We start from the raw sequence: 26,079 nt of genomic DNA, 5'->3' as shown, positions 1-26,079 counted from the left end.
GGCCCCCCGGGATCCAGCTGTCTGTGGCTGTGTCTCAGTGTATTGTGCGCCCCCCCGGGATCCAGCTGTCTGTGGCTGTGTCTCAGTGTATTGTGCGGCCCCCCGGGATCCAGCTGTCTGTGGCTGTGTCTCAGTGTATTACTGCGGCCTCCCCGGGATCCAGCTGTCTGTGGGTGTCTCTCAGTGTATTGTGCGGCCCCCTGGGATCCAGCTGTCTGTGCCTCAGTGTATTGTGCGCCCCCCCCCCCCCCCCCCCCCGGGATCCAGCTGTCTGTGGCTGTGTCTCAGTGTATTGTGCGGCGCCCTGGGATCCAGCTGTCTGTGGCTGTGTCTCAGTGTATTGTGCGGCCCCCCGGGATCCAATTGTCTGTGGCTGTGTCTCAGTGTATTGTGCGCCCCCCCCCCCCCCGGGATCCAGCTGTCTGTGGCTGTGTCTCAGTGTATTGTGCGGCCCCCCGGGATCCAGCTGTCTGTGGCTGTGTCTCAGTGTATTGTGCGGCCCCCTGGGATCCAGCTGTCTGTGGCTGTGTCTCAGTGTATTACTGCAGCCCCCCCGGGATCCAGCTGTCTATAGCTGTATCTCAGTGTATTGTGTGATCCCCCGGGATCCAGCTGTCTGTGGCTGTGTCTCAGTGTATTGTGCGGCCCCCCGGGATCCAGCTGTCTGTGGCTGTGTCTCAGTGTATTGTGCGGCCCCCTGGGATCCAGCTGTCTGTGGCTGTGTCTCAGTGTATTACTGCAGCCCCCCCGGGATCCAGCTGTCTATAGCTGTATCTCAGTGTATTGTGTGATCCCCCGGGATCCAGCTGTATGTGTCTCAGTGTATTGTGCGGTCCCCCTGGATCCAGCTGTCTGTGGCGGTCTCTCAGTGTATTGTGTGGTCCCCCGGGATCCAGCTGTATGTGTCTCAGTGTATTGTGCGGTCCCCCGGGATCCAGCTGTCTGTGGCTGTGTCTCAGTGTATTACTGCAGCCCCCTCGGGATCCAGCTGTCTATAGCTGTATCTCAGTGTATTGTGTGATCCCCCGGGATCCAGCTGTCTGTGGCTGTGTCTCGGTGTATTGTGCGCCCCCCCCCCGGGATCCAGCTGTCTGGGGCTATGTCTCAGTGTATTGTGCGGCCCCCGCGATCCAGCTGTCTGTGGCTGTGTCTCAGTGTATTGTGCGGCCCCCCCGGGATCCAGCTGTCTGTGGGTTTGTCTCAGTGTATTGTGCGGCCCCCCGGGATCCAGCTGTCTGTGGCTGTGTCTCAGTGTATTGTGCGGCCCCCCGGGATCCAGCTGTCTGTGGCTGTGTCTCAGTGTATTGTGCGGCCCCCTGGGATCCAGCTGTCTGTGGCTGTGTCTCAGTGTATTGTGCGGCCCCCTGGGATCCAGCTGTCTGTGTCTCAGTGTATTGTGCGGCCCCCCGGGATCCAGCTGTCTGTGGCTGTGTCTCAGTGTATTGTGCGGCTCCCGGGATCCAGCTGTCTGTGCCTCAGTGTATTGTGCGGCCCCCCCGGGATCCAGCTGTCTGTGGCTGTGTCTCAGTGTATTGTGCGGCCCCCCGGGATCCAGCGGTCTTTGGCGGTCTCTCTGAGTTTTTTTGCGGCCCCCCGGGATCCAGCTGTCTGTGGCTGTGTTTCAGTGTATTCTGCAGCCCCCCCCCCGGGATCCAGCGTTCTGTGGCTGTGTCTCAGTGTATTGTGCGCCCCCCCAGGATCCAGCTGTCTGTGGCTGTGTCTCGGTGTATTGTGCGCCCCCCCGGGATCCAGCTGTCTGGGGCTATGTCTCAGTGTATTGTGCGGCCCCCGGGATCTAGCTGTCTGTGGCTGTGTCTCAGTGTATTGTGCGCCCCCCCAGGATCCAGCTGTCTGTGGCTGTGTCTCGGTGTATTGTGCGCCCCCCCGGGATCCAGCTGTCTGGGGCTATGTCTCAGTGTATTGTGCGGCCCCCGGGATCTAGCTGTCTGTGGCTGTGTCTCAGTGTATTGTGCGGCCCCCCCGAAATCCAGCAGTGCGCACACCAGCCTTTGGTTAGTCTGTGTATGTTATAATCATGCGCAATTCCGCGGTCTGACACAAAGTGGCAGCATTGGGTTTTGGGTTGGGTGCCCTCTGTCTGCGCCGCATCTCTCTCACCCACCAAACACATCCTATTCTTGTCATTTAGTGTCTGTGTGTTGCAGTCGATTGTAAGCTCCACTGGGCCACGGACTGAGCTGAGCTCTATAAAGAAAAATATCCACTAATAATAAATGAATGTGATGCAATGGTTAGCATTACTACCTCACAGCACTGAGGTCATGGGTTCTATTCCCACCATATGTTATATATACGGGGCAGTACGGACGGTGTAATGGTTAGCATTACTGCCTCACAGCGCTGAGGTCATGGGTTATATATACAGGGCAGTATGGATGGTGTAATGGTTAGCATTACTGCCTCACAGCACTGATGTCATGGGTTATCTCCCCACATTTTTTATATATACGGGGCAGTACGGACGGTGTAATGGTTAGCATTACTGCCTCACAGCACTGAGGTCATGGGTTCTATCCCCACCATGTGTTATATATCCGGGGTAGTACAGATGGTGTAATGGTTTGCATTACTGCCTCACAGCACTGAGGTCATGGGTTCAATCCCCACCATGTGTTATATATACGGGGCAGTACAGACGGTGTAGTGGTTACATTACTGTGTATATGTGGTAGGGAATATAGATTGTAAGCGCCACTGGGGCAGGGACTGATGTGAATGTTCAAATATTCTCTGTAGTACTGCGCTGCGGAATATGTGTGCGCTATATAAGAAACTGTAAGTAAATAAATAAATAATGGTCTGCATGCAGCACATTACCTGAGAGGGGTCTGCTGCAGGTTATTGCGTATCCTGAGGCATGTTCTGTGGGGCCGTGTCTTGTTGTTGGTGTGTGACCCTGTCCTTTGTGTCCCTACAGTGCGGCGGTCACTAGATGCCTGCTGAATCCTAGGGACGCTTGCCTGGGATGGACCATAGGAACACTGCTATGTTAGGAGTGGGATCTGACTCAGATGGGCCTGTGAAACCCCCCTGTGCCTCACCCCCAGATAACAAGCAGCAGGACACAATCCCTGACGGCGGCCCTGCTTCAGATACTCAGCAGTTCTCAATCACCGAAAGCGACTTCTCAGAGGGAAATCTAAGGTTAAAGATCGGACTCCAAGCCAAGAGGACGAAGAAACCTCCAAAGAACCTGGAAAATTATGTCTGTCGGCCAGCAATAAAGACCAGCATTAAGCACACTCGGAGGGTCCCGAAGGGCAGGAAGATGGTGGAGGACAGAGAGGAGCAGGTGGGTAAGAGCACGGTGTGTTACAGCTGGGTCGGATAGCCTCGTCCCACCTGCTGCTTCTGCTCCTGCTGTGAGTGGCTTCATCTGGAGATGTGCAGCTGGTTAGTATGGGCCTTATTCTATAAGTTCACTCTTTCTGACCAAATCCTTCTTAGATGGACAAAACCATGTGCACTGCAGGGGGGCAGATGTAAAATGTGCAGAGAGAATTAGATTTGGGTGAGTTATTTTGTTTCTGTGCAGAGTAAATACTGGCTGCTTTATTTTTACACTGGAATATAGATCTCACTTTGAAGTAAAACCCCACCCAAATCTAACTCTCTCTGCACAAGTTACATCTGCGGGTGTCGTACGACAGTCAGTCATTACTCAGATGTCGGAATCCCGACTGCACAGCGGGGGGAGCGCAATGAAGCCGCTTGCAGGCTCGCGGCGCTCGGTGGCAAACTGCGCTCGCCACCTATTTTATTCTCCCTCTATGGGGGTCGTGGCCCCCCACGAGGGAGCAGTCAGGATTCCGACGTGGGAGTAATGACTGTCGGAATCCCGACTGTCGGGGAGCCGTCCGGCACCCACATCTGCCCCACCTGCAGTGTACATGGTTTTGTCCATCGAAGAAGGAATTTTTTCAGAAAAAGTGAACTAGAATAAGGCCCTGTGTGAGCGAGTCCGCTGCTGGTGTGCTGGCGTGTCATGGAGTCTGTGGCTGGCGTGTCATGGAGTCTGTGGCTGGCGTGTCATGGAGTCTGTGGCTGGCGTGTCATGGAGTCTGTGGCTGGCGTGTCATGGAGTCTGTGGCTGGCGTGTCATGGAGTCTGTGGCTGGCGTGTCATGGAGTCTGTGGCTGGCGTGTCATGGAGTCTGTGGCTGGCGTGTCATGGAGTCTGTGGCTGGCGTGTCATGGAGTCTGTGGCTGGCGTGTCATGGAGTCTGTGGCTGGCGTGTCATGGAGTCTGTGGCTGGCGTGTCATGGAGTCTGTGGCTGGCGTGTCATGGAGTCTGTGGCTGGCGTGTCATGGAGTCTGTGGCTGGCGTGTCATGGAGTCTGTGGCTGGCGTGTCATGGAGTCTGTGGCTGGCGTGTCATGGAGTCTGTGGCTGGCGTGTCATGGAGTCTGTGGCTGGCGTGTCATGGAGTCTGTGGCTGGCGTGTCATGGAGTCTGTGGCTGGCGTGTCATGGAGTCTGTGGCTGGCGTGTCATGGAGTCTGTGGCTGGCGTGTCATGGAGTCTGTGGCTGGCGTGTCATGGAGTCTGTGGCTGGCGTGTCATGGAGTCTGTGGCTGGCGTGTCATGGAGTCTGTGGCTGGCGTGTCATGGAGTCTGTGGCTGGCGTGTCATGGAGTCTGTGGCTGGCGTGTCATGGAGTCTGTGGCTGGCGTGTCATGGAGTCTGTGGCTGGCGTGTCATGGAGTCTGTGGCTGGCGTGTCATGGAGTCTGTGGCTGGCGTGTCATGGAGTCTGTGGCTGGCGTGTCATGGAGTCTGTGGCTGGCGTGTCATGGAGTCTGTGGCTGGCGTGTCATGGAGTCTGTGGCTGGCGTGTCATGGAGTCTGTGGCTGGCGTGTCATGGAGTCTGTGGCTGGCGTGTCATGGAGTCTGTGGCTGGCGTGTCATGGAGTCTGTGGCTGGCGTGTCATGGAGTCTGTGGCTGGCGTGTCATGGAGTCTGTGGCTGGCGTGTCATGGAGTCTGTGGCTGGCGTGTCATGGAGTCTGTGGCTGGCGTGTCATGGAGTCTGTGGCTGGCGTGTCATGGAGTCTGTGGCTGGCGTGTCATGGAGTCTGTGGCTGGCGTGTCATGGAGTCTGTGGCTGGCGTGTCATGGAGTCTGTGGCTGGCGTGTCATGGAGTCTGTGGCTGGCGTGTCATGGAGTCTGTGGCTGGCGTGTCATGGAGTCTGTGGCTGGCGTGTCATGGAGTCTGTGGCTGGCGTGTCATGGAGTCTGTGGCTGGCGTGTGATTGACCTAGCACAGAGATGATGGATCCTCCTTCCTACCCTCATCCCTTATTCCCCTAATCCTCCTTCCTACTCGCATCCCTTATCCCCCCTAATCCTCCTTCCTACCCTCATCTCTATCCCCCCTAATTCTCCTTCCTGTCCTTATCCCCCCCCTAATCCTCCTTCCTACTCGCATCCCTTATCCCCCCTAATCCTTCTTCCTACCCTCATTGCCTTATCCCCCCTAATCCTTCTTCCTACCCTCATTGCCTTATCCCCCCTAATCCTTCTTCCTACCCTCATTGCCTTATCCTCCCCCCAATCCTCCTTCCTGCCCTCATCTCTTATCCCACCTAATCCTCCTTCCTGCCCTTATCCCTTTTCCCCTCTTAATCCTCCTTCCTACTCGCATCCCTTATCCCCCCCCCAATCCTCCTTCCTACCCTCATCCCTTATTCCCCTAATCCTCCTTCCTACCCTTATGCTGGGTACACACTAAAATGATTTGGGCCAATTCAGACCGATTCGATGAGATTTAATTCAGATTGGGTCAAAATCGTTGGTTTGGATCCGATTTCGATCCTACCTGCTGCAGGTAGGACCTGTATAAAATCCATTCATCTGAATACAGATGGGATCGGATTGGGATCGGCTCGTATGCAAATGCTAATAGTATGCAAATCATATGCAAATAGGATCGCACAATTTGCATACAATTTACATCCAATCCAAATCGTTTTGGTGTATACACCAGCATTATTCCCCCTAATCTTCCTTCCTACCCTCATCCCCCCCTAATCCTCCTTCCTACCCTCATCCCCCCCTAATCCTCATTCCTACCCCCATCCCTTATCCCCCCCTAATCCTCCTTCCTGCCCTAATCCCTTATCATCCTCCATCCTACCCTCATCCCCCTAATCTTCCTTCCTACCCTCATCCCTTATCCCCCTAATCCTCCTTCCTGCCCTCATCCCTTATCCCCCCCCCCCTAATTTTCCTTCCTACCCTCATGTTATCCCCCCTAATCCTCCTTCCTGCCCTCATCCCTTATTCCTCTAAACCTCCTTCCTTCCCTCATACCTTATTCCCCAAATCCTTCTTCCTACCCTCACCCCCCCAATCCTCCTTCCTACCTTCATCCTTTATTCCCCCTCAAATCCTCCTTCCTACCCCCATTCCTTATTCCCCTAATCCTCCTTCCTACCCTCATCCCTTATCCCCCTAATCCTTTTTCCTACCCTCATCCCTTATCCCCCCCCAATCCTCCTTCCTACCCTCATCTCTTATCCCATGTAATCCCCCTTCATACCCTCATTGTTTTACCCCCCCCCCCAATCCTCCTTCCTACCCTCATCTGTTATCCCGCCTAATCCTCCTTCTTGCCCTCATACCTTTCCCCCCCAATCCTCCTTCCTACTCGCATCCCTTTCCCCTCTTAATCCTCCTTCCTACTCGCATCCCTTATCCCCCCCAATCCTCCTTCCTACCCTCATCCGTTATCCCCCTAATCCTCCTTCCTACTCGCATCCCTTTTCCCCTCTTAATCCTCCTTTCTACTCGCATCCCTCCCCCCCCCCCCCCCAATCCTCCTTCCTACCCTCATCCCTTATGCTCCCCCTAATCTTCCTTCCTACCCTCATCCCTTATTCCCCTCATCCCCCCCTCATCCTCCTTCCTACCCTCATCCCTTATGCTGGGTACACACCAAAACGATTTGGGCACAATCCCATTAATCTGGATCCAATTCAGACCGATTCGATGCAGATTTAATTCAGATTGGGTCAAAATCGTTTAGTTGGATCCAAATTGGATCCGATTTCGATCCTACCTGCTGCAGGTAGGACCTGTATAAAATCCATTCATCTGAATACAGATGGGATTGGCTCGTATGCAAATAGGATCGCACAATTTGCATACAATTTACATCCAATCCAAATCGTTTTGGTGTGTACACCAGCATTATTCCCCCTAATCCTCCTTACTACCCTCATCCCCCTCTAATCCTCCTTCCTACCCCCATCCCTTATCCCCCCCTAATCCTCCTTCCTACCCTCATCCCTTATCATCCTAATCCTCCTTCCTACCCTCATCCCCCCTAATCCTCCTTCCTGCCCCCATCCCTTATCCCCCCCAATCCTCCTTCCTACCCTCATCTCTTATCCCCCCCTAATCCTCCTTCTTACCCTTATCTCTTATCCCCCCTAATCCTCCTTCCTGCCCTCATCCCTTATTCCTCTAAACTTCCTTCCTTCCCTCCCTCATACCTTATTACCAAAATCCTTCTTCCTACCCTCACCCCCCCAATCCTCCTTCCTACCCCCATTCCTTATTCCCCTAATCCTCCTTTTTACCCTCATCCCTTATCCCCCCTAATCCTTTTTCCTACCCTCATCCCTTATCTCCTCCATCCTACCCTTAGCCCCCCTAATCCTCCTTCCTACCCTCATCCCCACTAATCTTCTTCCTACCCTCATCCATTATCCCCCTAATCCGTCCTACCCTCATCCCGCCCTAATCCTCCTTCCTACCCTCATCCCCCCCTAATCCTCCTTCCTACCCTCATCCCTCCCAAATCCTTCCTACCCTCATCCCTTATCCCCCTAATCTTTCCTACCCTCATCCCCCCCCTAATCCTCCTTCCTACCCTCATCCCTTATTCCCCTAATCCTCCTTCCTGCCCTCATCCCTTATCCCCCCTAATCCTCCTTCCTACCCTCATCCCTTATTCCCCTAAACCTACTTCCTTCCTTCATACCTTATTCCCCAAATCCTCCTTCCTACCCTCACCCCCCTAATCCTCCTTCCTACCCTCATCCCTTATCCCCCCCCCCAATCCTCCTTCCTACCCTAATCTTCCTTCCTATCCTCATCTCTTATCCCCCCTAATCCTTCTTCCTGCCCTCATCTCTTATTCCCCTAAACCTCCTTCCTTCCCTCATAAATGATCCCCCCAATCCTCCTTCCTACTCCCATCCATTATTCCCCCCTAATCCTCCTTCCTACCCTCACCCCCCCCCCCTAATCCTCCTTCCTACCCTCATCCCTTATCCCCCCAATCCTCCTTCCTACCCCCATTCCTCATCCCCCTAATCCTCCTTCCTACCCTCACCCCCCCTAATCCTCCTTCCTACCCTCATCCCCCCCTAATCCTCCTTCCTACCCCCATTCCTTATCCCCCGTAATGCTCCTTCCCACCCTCATCCCCCTAATCCTTTTTCCTACCCTCATCCCTTATTCCCCCATCTTCCATCCTACCCTCATCCCTTATCCCCTCCAAATCCTCCTTGCTACCCTCATCCTTTATCCCCCTAATCCTCCCTACCCTCACCCCCCCCCCCCTAATCCACCTTCCTACTCTCATCCCTTATCCCCCTAATCCTCCTTCCTACCCTCATGTCCCCTAATCTTCCTTCCTACCCTCATCTCTTACCCCCCCCCCCCTAATCCTCCTTCCTGCCCTCATCCCTTATTCCCCTAATTTTCCTTCCTTCCCTCCCTCATAACTTATTCCCCAAATCCTCCTTCCTACCCTCACCCCCCTAATCCTCCTTCCTACCCTTATCCCCCCAATCCTCCTTCCTACCCCCATCCTTTATTCCCCCCAAATCCTTTTTCCTACCCCCATCCCTTATCCCCCTAATCCTTCCTACCCTCATCCCTTATCCCCCCTAATCCTCCTTCCTACCCTCACCCCCCCCCAATCCTCCTTCCTGCCCTCATCCCTTATCCCCCCCATATCCTCCTTCCTACCCTCATCCCCCCCTAATCCTCCTTCCTACCCTTATCTCTTATCCCCCTAATCCTCCTTCCTACCCTTATCTCTTATCCCCCTAATCCTCCTTCCTGCCCTCATCCCTTATTCCCCTAAACCTCCTTCCTTCCCTCATACATTATTCCCCAAATCCTCCTTCCTACCCCCATTCCTCACCCCCCCTAATCCTCCTTCCTACCCTCATCCCTTATCCCCCCCTAATCCTCCTTCCTACCCCCATTTTTTATTATCCCCAAATTCTCCTTCCTACCCCCATTCCTTATCCCCCCTAATGCTCCTTCCTACCCTCATCCCCCTAATCCTTTTTCCTACCCTCATCCCCCCATCTTCCATCCTACCCTCATCCCTTATCCCCCCCAAATCCTCCTTGCTACCCTCATCCATTATCCCCCTAATCCTTCCTACCCTCATCCCTTATCCCCCTAATCCTCCTTCCTACCCTCATCCCTTATCCCCCCCTAATCCTCCTTCCTACCCCCATTTTTTATCCCCCCTAATGCTCCTTCCTACCCTCATCCCCCTAATCCTTTTTCCTTCCCTCATCCCTTATCCCCCCATCTTCCATCCTACCCTCATCCCTTATCCCCCCAAATCCTCCTTGCTACCCTCATCCATTATCCCCCTAATCTTTCCTACCCTTATCTCTTATCCCCCTAATCCTCCTTCCTGCCCTCATCCCTTATTCCCCTAAACCTCCTTCCTTCCCTCATACATTATTTCCCAAATCCTCCTTCCTACCCCCATTCCTCATCCCCCTAATCCTCCTTCCTACCCTCACCCCCCCTAATCCTCCTTCCTACCCTCATCCCCCCCTAATCCTCCTTCCTACCCCCATTTTTTATTACCCCCAAATTCTCCTTCCTACCCCCATTCCTTATCCCCCCTAATGCTCCTTCCTACCCTCATCCCCCTAATCCTTTTTCCTACCCTCATCCCTTATCCCCCCATCTTCCATCCTACCCTCATCCCTTATCCCCCCCAAATCCTCCTTGCTACCCTCATCCATTATCCCCCTAATCCTTCCTACCCTCATCCCTTATCCCCCTAATCCTCCTTCCTACCCTCATCCCTTATCCCCCTAATCCTCCCTACCCTCATCCCTTATCCCCCCCTAATCCTCCTTCCTACCCTCATCCCTTATCCCCCCTAATCCTCCTTCCTACCCTCATCCCTTATCCCCCCCCTTAATCCTCCTTCCTACTCTCATCCCTTATCCCCCTAATCCTCCTTCCTGCCCTCATCCCTTATCCCCCTAATCCTCCTTCCTACCCTCATGTCCCCTAATCCTCCTTCCTACCCTCATCTCTTATCCCCCCCCCTAATCCTCCTTCCTGCCCTCATAATTTATTCCCCAAATCCTCCTTCCTACCCTCACCCCCCCTAATCCTCCTTCCTACCCTCATCCCCCCCCAATCCTCCTTCCTACCCTAATCCTCCTTCCTAACCTCATCCCTTATCCCCCCCCCAATCCTCGTTCCTACCCTTATCCCTTATCCCCCCCAATCCTCCTTCCTACCCTCATCCCTTATCCCCCCCAATCCTCCTTCCTACCCTCATCCCTTTTCTCCTTCGGGAGACATCAGGGGCCACAGCTTTACTTTGGTAATAGGAGTGGGAGTGAGCTCCAGCACCCTAGAGGATAACTTTAACTGCCTCCCAGGCAGTCAGGCTCCTCCCCTCCTATACCCCGCCTCCAGGCCACGGACCTCAGTTTTTCTAGGGTGCTGGCAGGAGCCAGATGCACCCAAAAGAGGGGCTGCTATTTAGCAGCCATAACTTTAATTTTTTTTTTTTTACACTGTAAGTGTCAGAGCAGCAGCGCTGGGGGTCTGAATAGACCCCTGCACTGCTGGCTCCAACACCCGGGTCCGGCGCTGCATCGCCACCCGCGGGTGGGGACCTGCAGCGGCCCCCGGGCACTGGGGAGCCTACAGCCACAGCCGGTCGCCGGGGACCACAGGCGCCCGCTTCAGAGAACCGGGACGGCACTGTGAGTAATACACGCTCCCCGCCGGGAGCGTGTGCGATAGCGCAGCGAGGCGCATAGAGATGGCTGCTACAGCCGGCGAGGGGTGACCGCCGGCTGTGCTAGCAAGCGGTCGGCCGGCTCGCCGCCCGTCCCGCTGGACCACCAGGGAAACTAGTTTGTGGGCAGCAGCGCTGGTATGCGGGGCCGCCCGGCGCGCGCCGGATCCCCGCCATTTTACCAGCGCTGCATGTGGACACCTTCCCTGGGGCCATTTGTTAGCAGGGGGAGGAGGCTCCCCCCACATCAGCCCCTCCCCCGGGGACAGTAGGCAGGGAACTGTGCTTGGCGCACAGAGAGTTCCCGCCACTGACATCCCTTCCTGTCTGCCTGGCTGCACGTGAGGAGGGACACGGAGAAGCTCCAGTGCCACCCGGGGTTCCACTCTTTCACTGCCAGGAGGCTTGGGCAAGTCCCCCCTGTACCTCTCCTGCGGGACACAGGTCACAGTTATTTAGTGCTCCAGTCAGCCATAGCTGCTGCAAGAGCCTAGTGCCATTGACTTTCTATTTGCATTGTATGCCTCTGTATGCTTGCTGTATATGTGTGCTTATTAACCCAATAGCTGCTGCAGTAGTGTATTTGGTGTCTTTTTGTACTCAGCCCTCCTGTACTTACAGTAGTTATGCCAAAGAGCAAGTCCAAAAAGGGGGACGCCCCAGCATTGCTGTCATGCACAGCCTGTAATGCGGGCCTATCTCCCCTGGACTATGTACAGGATGGCGTATGCGCAGGCTGCTACAATGCGCAGGCGCTGCCCACGCCTACGGCCCCCTCTCAGGAGCCTGCTTGGGCCTCATCCCTTGTGCAGATGATGGCGCAGCTAGTTGATAAAGTCTCGGCTGCGCTGCCCCAGCGGTCCATGCCGTCCTCATCGGCAGCGAGTGCAGCCCCCCCAGCATTGGATGCCCAGGGGGAGGGTCCACTGCCCGCAGATACACGCAGGCTTTTAGTTAGAAGACCGTCGCCACTCCGCCCCCTCCTCGGGCAGGATACTGACGATGAGGAGGAGGAGGAGGAGTAAGACGATGTCGATGATGATGATGACTATGTGGAGGAGGCAGTCGATGACGCCATTGACGTCGCCGCTGACATAGGGGATGCCTGTGTTGGAGAGGACCCCCCGTCTCGCCTTGATGTACCAGGCCTGATTACAGCGGTTAAGAAGGTCCTGCTAGTAGACGACCAGGCTGACCCGCCTGCGGAGTCGGGCCCTATCTTTAAGCGCCCTAAACGCTCCTTCAGTCGCTTTCCCAAGTCCGATAACCTGGACTCGGTCATTAAGGAAGCTTGGGAGGTCCCTAATAGGAAGTTTATCATTCACAAACGTTTCTCCTTCCTCTATCCTCTCCCCCAGGAGGACAGGATCCCCTGGGAGACAGCCCCCAGGGTAGACGCTCATGTGGCAAAACTGGTTAAAGCCTCCTTGTTGCCCATACCTACAGCGTCTCTTAAGGATACGGCGGATAGGAAGTTGGAAAACTTCCTGAAGCTGATATACACCACGGCAGGGGCAGCGGGCAGGCCGGCCCTGGCGTCAGCCTGGGTGGCTATGGCTCTAACTAAATGGACCGCTGCCCTCAAAACAGGGGTGTCTGAGGGGGCCCCAGCAGATACCCTTCTGCCGACTATAGAATTGATACATCAGGCTGCCCTCTACTTAGGCGAAGCGGCGCTTGATTCCGCTACTCTCTCCTCCAGGGTGTCAGCTTCAGCAGTGGCTGCTCGCAGATCACTTTGGTTGCGCTCCTGGAAGGCGGACACGGATTCAAAGAGGGCCTTGGAAGCCCTTCCATTCGATGGTTCCCTTTTGTTTGGTCCTGAGCTGGACAGGATGGTGGCTACGGTGGCAGCATCAAAGACTGCCTTCCTACCATCCACCCCGACTACACGGCCCCTTTCAGTCCTTTCAGTTTCAGGGCCGTGGTAGAGGACAGTCCTTCTCCTCCAGATCTTCCCAGGGAGGCAGATCCTCCCGTGCTAGGGGCAGACGTCCCTGGGCCACAAGACGCCCTGACCCTAAGCCGGCGGACAAGCCCGCTGCATGACGGGGGGGCCCCCACCGGGAGGACCCCAGGGTGGGCGGTCGCCTGGCGGAGTTTTCCCCCATCTGGTTGGAATCCACCACAGACGCGTGGGTTCAGGAGGTGGTCTCTCGGGGCTACTCCTTAACTTTTTGGCATCGCCCACCAACATCGTTCTTTTCCACGAGTCTTCCATCAGACCCGGAAAAGCGCAAAGCGCTAGAACTGGCAGTCCAACGTTTGCTTCAAACAGGGGTCATCATACCCGTCCCCTTGTCCCAAAGGGGTTCGGGGTTTTACGCCAGCCTCTTCTTGGTCAGGAAACCAAACGGTTCCTACAGGCCCATTCTCAACCTGAAGAAGTTAAACAAGTTTGTACGGGTCCCAAAATTCAGGATGGAGACTCTGCGCTCCATTGTCCTGGCCCTTCAGCCAGGAGACTTCATGGCATCCCTGGACATTCAGGATGCGTACTTACACATCCCCATTCGCCCAGAACACCAGCGGTTCCTGCGCTTTGCCATCCTGGACCAACATTTCCAGTTCCGAGCCCTACCATTCGGTCTATCCACTGCTCCCCGGGTGTTCACAAAGGTGATGGCAGTAATGGGCAGCAGTCTGCGCAACCAGGGGATCCGGATACTCCCATATCTGGACGACCTGTTGATTCTTGCTCCGTCTGCAGAACTCCTCCAGGACCACCTGAGGGTGGTAATACAGCTTCTGGAGCGACACGGCTGGATCATCAATTGGGTCAAGTCCTCATTGATTCCGGCACAGTCGATGGTTCACCTAGGGGCCAGGTTGGACACCATCCATCAGAGGATCTACCTGCCGGAGGACCGTCGTCTGATTCTACAGTCCAGAGTCCGTCGGCTCCTCCATCCTCGACGGGTGTCCATACATGCCTGCATGAAGGTACTGGGTTCCATGGTGTCGACTTTCGACATGGCAGAATATGCCCAGTTCCATTCCCGCCCCCTTCAGAAGGAGATCCTCTCCAAGTGGTCGGGATCCTACCTCTCTCTCCGATCTCAGGTGATAACCTTATCACCGACAACCCGTCTCTCTCTTTCGTGGTGGCTCCTACACCAGAACCTCACGTTGGGACGCCCATTCTGGATCCATCAGTGGACCCTTCTCACTACGGACGCCAGTCTCCGCGGGTGGGGAGCGGTCACTTGCCAGAGGTCTTTCCAGGGCCTTTGGTCCACATCGGAGGCCAAGCTCCAAATCAATGTCCTCGAACTGAGGGCGGTCTTCCGAGCCCTTTGCCTGGCAGAACCCTGGCTGAGGGGTCGTCCGGTGCAGGTCCAGTCGGACAATTCCACCACAGTGGCTTATATCAACCACCAGGGTGGCACCCGCAGCAGGGCGGCAATGATGGAAACATCCCGCATCTTTCAGTGGGCGGAAAAGAAGATTCCAGCTCTATCGGCGGTCTTTATTCCGGGAGTCCAGAATTGGGAGGCGGACTACCTAAGCCGTCAAACACTGAATGCCGGCGAATGGTCCCTCCATCAGGAGGTTTTCCAGATGCTGGTACATCGGTGGGGCTTACCCGAGGTGGACTTGATGGCCTCTCAACACAACCACAAGGTTCCCTCTTACGGAGCCAGGGCCCGCGACCCGGCCGCCATCTTGGTGGACGCTCTGTCCGCTCCGTGGCCGTTCAGGCTGATGTATGCCTTCCCGCCATTCTCCCTCCTCTTGCGACTGATTCGCAAGCTGAAGGCGGAGGGAGGCACATTGATCCTCGTGGCCCCGTATTGGCCCAGGCGAGTCTGGTTCTCAGACCTCCAGGCTCTGTCGGTGGCCCCCCCGATCCGCTTGCCTCTGCGTCGGGACCTTCTCTCTCAGGGTCCGTGTCTGCATCCAGACCTGAGGCGTCTGGCTTTGACGGGGTGGCTGTTGAGACCTCCCTCTTGAGATCTAGGGGGTTTAATGCTCGAGTAATTTCCACTATGCTTAGAGCAAGAAAGGCTTCCTCTGCGAGAGCTTACCATCGGGTTTGGAGGGCTTACTTCGTTTGGTGTAGGACTCGCCACTTCAATCCTAAGTCTTACCGCCTGGCTCGGATTCTATCCTTCTTACAGAAGGGCCTAGAGGCTGGATTGCGCTTATCTACCTTGAAGGTTCAAGTCTCGGCTTTGTCCATCTTGTTTCGCCGACGATTAGCACTGTTGCGGGATGTCCGCACATTCATGCAGGGGGTTCTGCGTATCCAGCCTCCCTTTGTCCCCCCGGTTGCTCCGTGGGACCTTTCCCTTGTGCTATCTGCACTCCAGAAACCACCGTTTGAGCCTTTGCGGTCAGTTGACCTGTGTTGGCTCACCTGGAAAACGGTTTTCTTATTGGCAATAGCATCAGCTCGGAGGGTGTCCGATCTGTCTGCCCTGTCTTGTAAGTCCCCCTTCCTGGTCTTACACAATGACCGGGCGGTTCTTCGTACTGTCCCTTCTCACTTACCAAAAGTGGTGTCCAGTTTCCACGTTAACCAGGAAATCGTGGTTCCGGCCTTTCAAGGGCCAGATGCATCTTTGGATCAATCATCCTTGGATGTTGTACGGGCGCTGCGCATCTATGTGCGCCGCTCCCGGTCCTTTCGCAAGACGGACTCCCTCTTTGTGCTGTATGGCTTTCAAAAGAGGGGATGGCCGGCCACGAAACAGACTATTGCCCGCTGGCTTCGTTCTGTCATCCGGCAGGCATACCTGGGTGCCTCTCTCCCGGTTCCGGCTGGTATCCGGGCACATTCCACTAGGTCTGTGGGAGCGTCTTGGGCTGTTCGGGGCGGTGCTACAGCTGAGCAAGTTTGCAGAGCTGCGACATGGTCGTCAGCTGCTACTTTTGTGCGTTTTTACGCTTTTGATACATTTGCCTCCCAGGACTCTGCCTTCGGGCAGAGCGTGTTGGCTGCGGCGCAGGCGCGTCCCCACCCATAGGTGGCTGCTTTAGGACGTCCCAAAGTAAAGCTGTGGCCCCTGATGTCTCCCGAAGGAGAAAATGAGATTTATGTCTTACCTGGTAAATCTCTTTCTTCGAGGACATCAGGGGCCACAGGGATCCCTCCCTGCCGCGCCTGCTTCAGTTACGTTACAAGTTACGTTTCACTGGTTATATATATATATATATATATTACTCCTCTGTTGAGGGTACTAACATGTTTCAGAATGTGTTTCTGTGTGGTGCTTCTCTTCCTTCTCTCCTGTCTCCTGCCATGGCTTGTTAAAAAAACTGAGGTCCGTGGCCTGGAGGCGGGGTATAGGAGGGGAGGAGCCTGACTGCCTGGGAGGCAGTTAAAGTTATCCTCTAGGGTGCTGGAGCTCACTCCCACTCCTATTACCAAAGTAAAGCTGTGGCCCCTGATGTCCTCGAAGAAAGAGATTTACCAGGTAAGACATAAATCTCATTATCCCCCCCAATCCTCCATCCTACCCTCATCCCTTATCCCCCCTCCTCGTTCCTACCCTTATCCCCCCCCCCCCCATCCTCGTTCCTACCCTTATCCCACCCCCCCATCCTCGTTCCTACCCTTATCCCCCCCATCCTCCTTCCTACCCTAATTCTCCTTCCTACCCTCATCCTATATCCCCCCCCCAATCCTCCTTCCTACTCTCATCCCTTATCCCCCCCCCGATCCTACTTCCTACCCTAATCCTCCTTCCTACCCTCATTCCTTATCCACCCCCCATCCTCCTTCCTACCCTAATCCTCCTTCCTAACCTCATCCCTTATCCTCCCCAAATCCTCCTCCCTACCCTCATCCTTTACCCCCCCAATCCTCCTTCCTACCCTCATCCCTTCCCCCCCCAATCCTCCTTCCTACCCCAGTCCTCCTTCCTACCTTAATCCCTTATCCCCCCCAATCCTCCTTCCTTCCCTCATCCCTTACCCCCCCAATCCTCCTTCCTACCCTCATCCCTTACCCCCCCCCCCCCAATCCCCCCTATCCATCCCCTGCTCCTACCAGTCACGCCCTGTAATCGGGCACCGCTGGCGCTGGCAGGAAGAGGTGGTAGTCTCCTGCAGGCAGACGTGATGGTATTTTTAGTTGTGTCTTGATGCGGCTTTCTGTGGTTTCCATGGTGACAGCTGACCCAATTCAGAGGATCCAGGCAGGATGCCGTCACATGTAGAAATGGGATATTACATGTGGTTAGATCTCCTCAGCCTGTATATTATTATATAAGCCCAAGTGGTCTTTTCGCCACTGCTGTATATTCTATAAGGACCATGTGGTTGTATTGCCTCCTCTTCACACTGCGCTTCTCGTACATCCGCTTCTCCTCCTCTTTACACTGCGCTCCTCGTACATCCGCTTCTCCTCCTTCATACTGCGCTCCTCGTACATCCGTTTTCTCCTCCTCTTCACACTGCGCTCCTCGTACATCCGCTTCTCCTCCTCCTCTTCACACTGCGCTCCTCTGACATCCGCTTCTCCTCCTCTTCACACTGCGCTCCTCGTACATCAACTTCAACTCCTCCATTTCATATTGCGCTCTTCGTACATCCGCTTCTCCTCCTCTTCACACTGCGCTCCTCGTACATCAACTCCTCCATTTCATATTGCGCTCTTCGTACATCCGCTTCTCCTCCTCCTTCACACTGTGCTCCACATACATCCGCGTCTCCTCCTCTCCACACTGCGCTCCTCGTACATCCGCTTCTCCTCCTCCTCTTCACACTGCGCTCCTCGTACATCCACTTCTCCTTCACACTGCGCTCCTCGTACATCCGCTTCTCCTCCTCTTCACACTGCGCTCCTCGTACATCCGCTTCTCCTCCTCCTCTTCACACTGCGCTCTTCGTACATCCGCTTCTCCTCCTCCTCTTCACACTGCGCTCTTCGTACATCCGCTTCTCCTCCTCCTCTTCACACTGCGCTCTTCGTACATCTGCTTCTCCTCCTCCTCTTCACACTGCGCTCCTCGTACATCCGCTTCTCCTCCTCCTCACACTGCGCTCCTCGTACATCAGCCCCTCCTCCTCACACTGCGCTTCTCGTACATCAGCCCCTCCTCCTCACACTGCGCTTCTCGTACATCAGCCCTCCTCCTCACACTGCGCTTCTCGTACATCAGCCCCTCCTCCTCACACTGCGCTTCTCGTACATCAGCCCCTCCTCCTCACACTGCGCTCCTCGTACATCAGCCCCTCCTCCTCACACTGCGCTCCTCGTACATCAGCCCCTCCTCCCCACACTGCGCTCCTCGTACATCAGCCCCTCCTCCTCACACTGCGCTCCTCGTACATCAGCCCCTCCTCCTCACACTGCGCTCCTCGTACATCAGCCCCTCCTACTCAGACTGCGCTGCACACTGGGATGGTGTTGGTACAAGTGCTATAATGGAGATGGTTCTCTTTCCCCTCTGTTTATTGATTTCTCTCAGTTGTGCCTTAATGTTTGTGTCTTGCAGGATTCCTCCAAGTTGCAGAAGAAGTTGGGCGATGGTCCTGCTGCTGACGGCACGAAGGCTTGAGTGTATTCCTATTGGGGAGGAGAATGTTTCCATATCAAAGAATCCTTCACCTTTGCACTCAGACATCATTGAGCACAACAAGGCAGCAACACCTGGACTTGTTACTAATAGAGACCCTGACATAAAGGACAGGGTAGTGGCAAATGGCACAGCCGCCAGCGTTACTGAGAAACTCGCTCAGCTCATTGCAACGTGCCCACCTTCCAAGTCTTCCAAAACCAGAGCCAAAAAGTTATCCACTTCAAGCCCGGTCAGTGCTGTTACCGATAAGGACTCTCCTCCCACAGGGAGCTCTGCTTCTCCTTCCATCGCTGCTAGCGGTGGCCCAGATGACCGGATGGGCAGCCAGGTGTTAGAGAGGAGTAGTGTACGGCAAGCCAAGGACAGCGTCTTAGAGAAGTTCTGTGTTAGTAGAGAGGTACCAAGTTCTGAAAAGGATGTAGACAGGGAGGCGATACCAGGGGACAAATGCTCTGCTGAAGCCTCCATTCAGGAAAAGCTTTGTCCTGTTTATTGCACTACATTGGACTACCGCATGGGAGGGGCATCTGATGCGTCGACTGCCGTGTCGCCACACAGTGCAGTAGGTGCAGGCAATCTCCCTTCACCTGCCCCAGCATCCTCTTGTAGGAGCTCGAATGTGAATTGTTCCCAGCCCCCCTGTAATTCATTGCACTTAAACCCTGACGACACATGTGTAGAATGTATTGATGAGCCCAGTGACAAAAGCCAGTTTCCAGACGACACTTTACCCGCCAGCTTGGGTCGCAGGGCCTCTCCGCACTCTATAGACTTCTCACGAAAGGATAAAACATCTAAAGATGTAAAAAGTGTTTGTAGCGAGAATGTGAGAAGAACTCATTTGCCCTCTGGACCTTGTGTGTCTAACAAAAAGCCCACCCAGCGAGTGGAGCCAGGCAGCCACAAGACAGACCCCTCTATTGTCAGCTTTGCAAGTTTGCTTAGGAAAAAGCATTTGATAAAGGTTAGTAGCCTGACAGAGAAGCCCTTCTACACTGGCCAACATGGAAACGCCAATGCACAGGCCAAGCATTTCAAAAAAAGGAAGGGGAAGAAGCCCAGGTGGACAAAGGTACCTTTGAAATCCACTCAGTCTCCCAAGGAGTCAACAGAGCTTAAAGTTTTGAATACAAGCCACAATGTCAAACAGTATGGGCTGGAGAAATGCGCTGTGCGGAATACATTTCTCAGCTATGTCCCCAAATCTGCGTTGTCCAAACCAAGCACTTCCAATGAAGCACCAATCACGGAAACTCCCAAACAAGCTCCTAAGCTATATAGTGCCCATAGGAACTACAGTATGCTTTGTCCTTCCAGAGACTCCTTAGGCGCCCATATACCTAAAAGAGGAAAGCCAAAAAGCAAAGACATGCCACATTTGCAAGGCCCTCCTAAAAGAGCATTAAAAATCCCAGCTTTTAAGGTGGTCTCTTCACAGTCAACAGAAGAGCAAGGTCCTCCTGTTCTTCAACCAGAGGTTGAGATGCCATCTCTAAAAACAAGTCTAACAAGACCACTATTTCCCCGGAAGAGAGGGAGGCCGAGGAGAGATTCGATACCTCAAATGCGTACTCCCCCTGTCCTATCTGTTGCACCTTTTTTGGTTACTGGTAGTCAGAAACAAACAGAATGTGTAAGCGAGAAGCACCAAAACGAAGATCTCTTCCCTGGTAAGTTCCAGGCAGGAGATGAAGCCTACAAATCGGGCGACCACGACGTTGAGTCAGGCAGGAAATTTCGGAAGAGAAATAACGGGCAAATTGTGAAAACTATCATTCGAAAGATAAATAAGATGAAAACCATCAAGAGAAAGAAGTTGTTGAGTCAGATTCTTTCCAGTGCGGCAGAACAGAACTGCAAAGGGAAGGTCCAGACGAAGGCCCAAGAAACTGTATCTACACTTGCAGCCACATTTGGTTCTCGGTTGGGACAGCAGATAAATGTTAGCAAGAAGGGAACTATCTACATTGGAAAGCGCAGAGGCCGGAAGCCGAAGGCCATGCCTGAATGTGACGTGACCAGTTGCCCTGCGAGTAGCCCATTCGAAAAATCAGGTCAACAGGAGCCTGCTACATTGTTGGGTCTGATTGCGCCACCGATCACCTCTCCGGCTAGATCTAATTCTGAAGTTCTTCCCTCTCCAATCCGTTCTCTTTCCTCTGGGATAAGCGGTGCCCAAAGTCCAATGAGCAGTGATGCCAGCTTTGCAGAGCCAAACCCTGTGCCATATTTACACATGCACCCCAGACATGGCACCTTTCTGCAGACCCTCGCCATGAGGAAAGTATCCAAGGACTCGAGGCAGTTGTCTCCCCCAGCACTGTTGCCAAATTCTCCTTCTCACTTAAACGAAATGAGCTCCTTGAAGGAAGCCACATCTTCTCCCATAAGCGAGTCTCACAGCGACGAGACCATCCCTAGTGACAGCGGCATCGGAACGGATAACAACAGCACTTCAGACCGGGCAGAGAAGTTCTGCGCTCAGAAAAAGAGACGACACTCCTTGGAGCACATCTCCCTCATCACTCCGGAGAGCTCGGCGGTACTGAGCACCCTGAAGGAGAAGCACAAGCACAAGTGCAAGCACAGGGGCTACGACAAGATGAAGCGGCAAAAGAGGAAGCGGAAAAAGAAGTACCCGCAGCTGCGCAGTCGCCTGGATCCTGATTTCCTGGCCGAGTTGGAGGAGATTGTGACCCGCTTAAGTGACATCCACATCACTCACCGGAGTCACCATTTCATCCCGAGGGATCTGCTTCCGACTATATTCCGCCTGAACTTCAATAGCTTTTACAGTCGCCCAACGTTCCCATTGGATCCTTTGCACTACATTCGGAAACCGGACATGAAAAAGAAAAGGGGGCGGCCTCCCAAAATGCGGGATGCGATTTCGGAGATGCCCTTCATGCACAGCCTAGAGTTTCCCCTCTCCGGCACTGGTTTTTACCCTTCCTACAGCATGCCTTACTCTCCCTCTCCTCTTACCGCCACCCCCATTGGCTTAAGTTACTATGGCCGATACCCGCCAACTCTCTATCCCCCTCCCCCTTCTCCGTCATTTACCACGCCGCTGCACCCCTCCTCTTACATGCACACGGGCCATTTACTACTCAATCCTGGCAAGTATCACAAGAAGAAACATAAGCTGCTCCGCCAGGAGGCCTTCCTCACCACCAGTCGGTCCCCACTCCTGCCTGTGGGCACTTACCCCAGCGTCCCACCAGACATGGCCTATGGTTGGATGGTTGAACACAAACACAGGCATCGCCACAAGCACCGAGAGCACCGCTCTGACCAGCAGCAGCTCTCCATGGACTCGATGGGTGGGGTCGGCTCTTCCAGGACGGTTTTGGAATCTCTAAAACGTTACAGGTTTGGGAAGGACATGGGGAACGAGCGGTACAAGCATAAAGACAAACACAGGTGTCACATAAGTTGTAGTCACCTGTCACCCCCCAAGGGCTTATTAGCCAGAGATGAGCAGTGGGCTCGGAAAGAAGCTGCTGACAACTCTCTGGGACTTCAGACTCCGTTACAGATAGACTGTTGTAATACTTCTCCAGGCCTCTTGTTAGGGACGTTCGCTTCCAGCTCTGAGGCAGCCAGCAGTGATGAACACACCAACCTCTTCACAAGTGCAATAGGCAGCTGCCATGGTGGGATATCGACTAACGCTGCACGCAAAACGCTCAGCGACAACCCATCCTTATTTCCAGACCACAGAATGGTGAGGAAGGAGACCCTGCAAGCTCCGACAGGTAGGAATGAACGTCTGCCTGTGGTCTGTCACCATGCGTTGTGTGATCTTCCCATATGGAAGCCCTACACTGCACTTGCAATTTATTGTGTCGTGTGTCTTACCCATATCCGTACAATGTGTTAGGGCATGTCCTACATGGAGTTGATCAGGCGCGTGACTGCTGGAAGATTTCCAGGAGAAATGCATGCCGCTTGCTAAGAGTACTTTGCAAAGCAAGAGGGAAATTTCTGGGAAGTGCAGGTTACTAGTGCGTTATCAGAAAAAGGAGCTGGCACTGGTCAGGGAACCTCAGACACAGGTGATAAGGGAGCACTCGCTGAGGGATGTACCCGTCTGCACACCTAGAGTATGGAGCTGGCACTGGTCAGGGAACCTTAGACACAGGGGATAAGGGAGCACTCGCTGAGGGATGTACCCATCGGCACACCTAGAGTATGGAGCTGGCACTGGTCAGGGAACCTCAGACACAGGGGATAAGGGAGCACTCGCTGAGGGATGTACCCGTCTGCACACCTAGAGGATGGAGCTGGCACTGGTCAGGGAACCACAGACACAGGGGATAAGGGAGCACTCGCTGAGGGATGTACCCGTCTGCACACCTAGAGGTTGGAGCTGGCACTGGTCAGGGAACCTCAGACACAGGGGATAAGGGAGCACTCACTGAGGGTTGTACCCGTCTGCACACCTAGAGTATGGAGCTGGCACTGGTCAGGGAACCTCAGACACAGGGGATAAGGGAGCACTCGCTGAGGGTTGTACCCGTCTGCACACCAAGAGTATGGAGCTGGCACTGGTCAGGGAACCTCAGACACAGGGGATAAGGGAGCACTCGCTGAGGGATGTACCCATCGGCACACCTAGAGTATGGAGCTGGCACTGGTCAGGGAACCTCAGACACAGGGGATAAGGGAGCACTCACTTAGGGATGTACCCGTCTGCACACCTAGAGGATGGAGCTGGCACTGGTCAGGGAACCTCAGACACAGGGGATAAGGGAGCACTCACTGAGGGATGTACCCGTCTGCACACCTAGAGGATGGAGCCGGCACTGGTCAGGGAACCTCAGACACAGGGGATAAGGGAGCACTCGCTGAGGGATGTACCAGTCTGCACACCTAGAGGATGGAGCCGGCACTGGTCAGGGAACCTCAGACACAGGGGATAAGGGAGCACTCACTGAGGGATGTACCCGTCTGCACACCTAGAGGATGGAGCTGGCACTGGTCAGGGAACCTCAGACACAAGGGATAAGGGAGCACTCACTGAGGGATGTACCCGTCTGCACACCTAGAGTATGGAGCTGGCACTGGTCAGGGAACCTCAGACACAGGTGATAAGGGAGCACTCGCTGAGGGATGTACCCGTCTGCACACCTAGAGGATGGAGCTGGCACTGGTCAGGGAACCTCAGACACAGGGGATAAGGGAGCACTCACTGAGGGATGTACCCGTCTGCACACCTAGAGTATGGAGCTGGCACTGGTCAGGGAACCTCAGACACAGGGGATAAGGGAGCACTCGCTGAGGGATGTACCCGTCTGCACACCTAGAGGATGGAGCTGGCACTGGTCAGGGAACCTCAGACACAGGGGATAAGGGAGCACTCGCTGAGGGATGTACCCGTCTGCACACCTAGAGGATGGAGCTGGCACTGGTCAGGTAACCTCAGACACAGGGGATAAGGGAGCACTCGCTGAGGGTTGTACCCGTCTGCACACCTAGAGGATGGAGCTGGCACTGGTCAGGGAACCTCAGACACAAGGGATAAGGGAGCACTCACTGAGGGTTGTACTCATCGGGAGTGTTACTGGCATGGCACCACCCAGTGGCTGCAGTACAGGGAGTGTTACTGGCATGGCACCACCCAGTGGCCACAGTACAGGGAGTGTTACTGGCATGGCACCACCCAGTGGCCACAGTACAGGGAGTGTTACTGGCATGGCACCACCCAGTGGCCACAGTACAGGGAGTGTTACTGGCATGGCACCACCCAGTGGCCACAGTACAGGGAGTGTTACTGGCATGGCACCACCCTGTGGCCGCAGTACAGGGAGTGTTACTGGCATGGCACCACCCAGTGCCCGCAGTACAGGGAGTGTTACTGGCATGGTGCCACATGGTTGGCTTTATTCATATAAGGATCTGGAGCGCGGAGGGTGTCACAGGGTCTATAGGGCAGATGTATAAAGCTCCGTGAAGTGATAGTGTCTGGTTTTTATCACCGGCCAATCAGCACCTAACTGAAGTTACAGGCTTGGTTTGAAAAATGACAGGTAGGAGCTGATTGGCCGGTGACACCAGACACTTTATCACTTCACCAAGCTTAATAAGTCTACCCCATATGCTGCTGGTACAGGCCATTTTCCTGCCCTTCTTTATGTATTTATCTATGTGACGTTTCAGCATCCCAGGACCGCAACTTACGGACGCCAGAGATGGCAACTTGTAGCCCATCCAGGAGGAGGACTCTATCGGAGAGCACTTCATGTTCTGGTGAGTGCACTACTATATCAAGCATTACTGCAAAATAAAAAGTGTTCAGGCTGGACTGTTTTATCCCCTACTAAAACAGCCATCCAGGGGGTAAGCCCAGAACCTTCATATGTGACGTCACCGACCAAACTCGTCCACATTAGTGACTTTGCCGGACCCACCCAAATTAGTGAGGTCACCGGCGTGAGGCATCCTCCCCCATCACACACACATTAGTGACATCACCGGCGCAAGTGCCCCCTCCCCCCCAGCACACACACATTAGTGACATCAACAGCGCAAGTGCCCCCTTCCCCCAACACACACACACACACACGACTGACATCACCAGTGCAAGTGCCCCCTTCCCCCCCCAGCACACACACATTAGTGACATCAACAGCGCAAGTGCCCCTTCCCCCACCAGCACACACACATTAGTGACATCACCAGTGCAAGTGCCCCCTTGCCCCCTTCCCCCAACACACATACATTAGTGACATCACCAGCGCAAGCACCCCCAACACACACACACACACATTAGTGACATCACCAGTGCAAGTGCCCCCTTCCCCCCAACAAACACACACATTAGTGACATCACCAGTGCACGGGCCCCTTCCCCCCCAACACACACACACTAGTGATGTCACCAGTGCAAGTGCCCCCTTCCCCCCAGCAAACACACACAGTAGTGACATCACAGCACAAGCGCCCCCTTCCCCCAACACACACACACACATTAGTGACATCACCAGTGCAAGTGCCCCCTTCCCCCAACACACACATTAGTGACATCACCAGTGCAAGTGCCCCCTTGCCCCCAACAAACACGCACATTATTGACATCGCAAGCACCCCCTTCCCCCCAACAAACACACACATTAATGACATCACCAGTGTAAGTGCCCCCTCCCCCCAGCACACACACATTAGTGACATCAACAGCGCAAGTGCCCCCTTCCCCAACACACACACACACGACTGACATCACCAGTGCAAGCGCCCCCCCCCCCCAACACTCACGCATTAGTGACATCACCAGCATCACCAGTGCTAGTGCCCCCTTCCCCCCAACACACACATATTAGTGACTTTACTGAACGGGCCAGAGCCATGTTCCCATACAGCTCTCCTTCTCTGACTGCCCTGTAGTATTCTGCAAGGTGCTATATGTGACCATGCTGGGATCTCCTGCTCACGTGTCTCTCTTGTATATTTTTGTGTTTATATGATTTTTGGGTTAGCGTCAGTATGTTATAGGCTTTGT

General features: G+C 54.4%; 1 protein-coding gene across 1 annotated transcript in view; it reads left to right on the top strand.

Annotated features, from left to right (window-relative positions):
* Positions 1–3,174: 3,174 nt before the first annotated feature.
* Positions 3,175–26,079, top strand: part of ASH1L (ASH1 like histone lysine methyltransferase) — a 68,549-nt gene continuing 45,644 nt past the window's right edge. Inside the window, exons 1-3 of the mRNA XM_083166338.1 lie at positions 3,175–3,313; positions 18,495–22,336; positions 24,741–24,830. Coding sequence (XP_083022464.1) covers positions 18,526–22,336; positions 24,741–24,830 — 3,901 coding nt within the window. The 5' untranslated portion in view covers positions 3,175–3,313; positions 18,495–18,525. The remainder of the gene's footprint in view (positions 3,314–18,494; positions 22,337–24,740; positions 24,831–26,079) is intronic.

Source organism: Crinia signifera, chromosome 12, assembly GCF_055691185.1.
Source record: "Crinia signifera chromosome 12, ASM5569118v1, whole genome shotgun sequence".
NCBI lineage: Eukaryota > Metazoa > Chordata > Amphibia > Anura > Myobatrachidae > Crinia > Crinia signifera.
This window is presented reverse-complemented; position numbering and strand designations above follow the sequence as displayed.